Genomic DNA, 2408 nt, shown 5'->3' on the forward strand with positions numbered 1-2408 from the left:
ATATGATATCTTTTTATTAATACTTTATATATAGCGAATAGGATTAAGATTTTTAAATAGGCCCATAGTAAAAACTCTAAACCTTTAATTATAAATTACTTACAGTTAGTATAGACAGTAGGGGTGATGTGGCTCCTACAGGGAAAGAGGCTGCCCATAGCGAGAGTCCTGGCGGCCAACCCCTGGAACTTGGTCAGGAGGAGGACGAGCTGGAGTACGATGAACTTCCCCTGGACGAAGTACTCCTTGAGTCCTTCCTGTGAGAGACGGACCATCATCACCATACCCCAGATCCCGAGCAAGATGGAGGTAACCACGACGGGCTGGTAATAGTTGTAGTTGAGCGGGTAAAGCTTCTACAATAATAAAGTATAATATATGAGTGTGTTTCATAATACATATCTGTTATATTTAATCATAAATTTAATTATTTAGTATATGACTAATATACATTCCACCCGATTAGTAAAGCCACATGATTTTCTGTACGCCCTGCGAATTAGTAAATCAATAACAAAGACCGCAGTATATTTTAATTGAATATTTTTAAAAAATACATTTTTTTATGGTTAAATTTTATATTGTTCTGATAACATGTATGATATCAGCAATTAATGATCCAATTATTGCATCACAATCTCTCATATCCCAAATCAAATCCCATGAAGAATGGTGTCAAAACTGGAGGATTAAAATAAATTCCAATGAATCTCATCAATTCACCTGCCCGACAGTATCCTTTAGTAATAATCCACTTATCCCTGTCAAGCGGATCCGTTCAACTAAACAAAAGGATTCCACTCGTATCATATTCTAACAATTCTAAATCCTTTTAAAACCCTTGATGCTCTTTACTTAATCACAAATAAATTCATTTGTAGTGAGCTCAATGTTTCATGTAGCCCATTTGGCCAGAACCGGATATCGATCCGTTCATAAAAATCCAATCACCCAACAAACAAACCAACAAACCCACTTGTTTCTTACTTTGCTAGTTTTTTTATAGGGGAAGCCAGGTTAGAAACGAGTTGGTTTGGGTGGTTGGGAAGTTTATCATGGAAGGATTGGTATTTGGTTCTGGCCAAATCGGCAACATAGGGGACATTGAGGTCCTGATGGCTGATTTGATTTGTAACGAAGTAAGGAGCATTAAGGATTTTACGAAGGATTTTGGACTGTAAGGATTGGATTCGGATGTAAACATCCAAAAATGTATTTAAACTCATGAATTTAGTTTGGTCAAATGTAGCAGCTCCTATGAAACAAGTTAACAAGGCAAGTTAAATAGTGAAATAAAATTAAACCACTCCCTACGATTCGTTTAATTAATTTCATACATATTCTCTTGACAACGATAATGTAGGAATTGTTTATATATTTACCGGGTGCAGTTCCCTTGATTCGGCATTGTGTAGCCTTCTAAATTATCCGATTAACTCGTCCTTTTTCGGTCCAAATATTTTGCGCAATACTTTATTTTCAAAAACCTTAAGGGGCTGTTCTTCCCTTAATGTAAGAGGCCACGTTTTGCACCCGCAAAGAATAGTGGGAAGGATAATAGTTTTGTAAATTCTAACTTTTAGGCTTTTGGACAGAAGGCTCGAACTAAGCAATTTAGAAATTGAAAATTAACAAGCATTTTCCACCTTTAACCTCACATTTATTTCCTCATTAATTTAGCTTTGTATAATTACCGTCGAACCTAAATACTTAAACCTATAACTATATCACCGAAATTGATCCCGTTTCTATTGCTAATTATATATTTTGTTGTGTATCCGTATGTATTTCAAGGCCTAGTTTCTTACTAGAGTACATCAACGTACTTGTATCGAAATCTAAAATAAAACACAATTATCGAAAAAGTAGATTAAGATATTTACCTGATCATCGGACCACATGACCAGCATAGCGATGTAGCTGAATGCTTGAACAACCGGAAGTTGAACAACAAGAGCACGCAGTATCTTCAACCTTTCTCTGAAAAAAGAAAGAATAAAAAAATTATTCATCAACAATCAAAACAAAGTTTATAACTAAAACAAATATTTGTAAATATATAAAGTGCCTAGAAGAAGCCTCCGGAAGAAGAAGCCTTCGGAACTGCATCAACTCCTAGATCTACCCACAGTACCAGAGTTCATTGGTCGGACACATGTCAAGTTCTTTGACTCCCTCCAATCACTGACCAATCCACTCTTCCAGACACTGACACCAGCACCTCCACTAGTCCGATGGCAGGAATTACACCAGCGAACACCACAACCCGGTAATTAACCCAATATGTGACAGACACATTTTTAGTGGGCCCCAGCACCTCATATATTTAAAAAAAAATTTAATTATATTTCCATTGTTTTTTTTGTATTCACCCTTTCGTTAGAATGGAGCACTGCTCCAGTAAAAGG

The 2408-nt window shown here is 36.2% G+C and overlaps 1 protein-coding gene across 1 annotated transcript in view; it reads right to left on the reverse strand.

Moving 5' to 3' along the window:
* The window catches only part of LOC106678944 (organic solute transporter alpha-like protein), a 194846-nt gene that overhangs the window by 28134 nt on the left and 164304 nt on the right, over positions 1 to 2408 (reverse strand). Inside the window, exons 5-6 of the mRNA XM_014417811.3 lie at positions 1884 to 1980; positions 104 to 356 (exon numbers count right to left, since the gene is read on the reverse strand). Of these exons, the coding sequence (XP_014273297.1) occupies positions 104 to 356; positions 1884 to 1980 (350 nt within the window). The remainder of the gene's footprint in view (positions 1 to 103; positions 357 to 1883; positions 1981 to 2408) is intronic.

The sequence above is a fragment of the Halyomorpha halys genome, unplaced genomic scaffold (genome assembly GCF_000696795.3).
Source record: "Halyomorpha halys isolate HHAL.00 unplaced genomic scaffold, Hhal_1.1 Scaffold169.1, whole genome shotgun sequence".
In the NCBI taxonomy this organism is placed as follows: domain Eukaryota; kingdom Metazoa; phylum Arthropoda; class Insecta; order Hemiptera; family Pentatomidae; genus Halyomorpha; species Halyomorpha halys.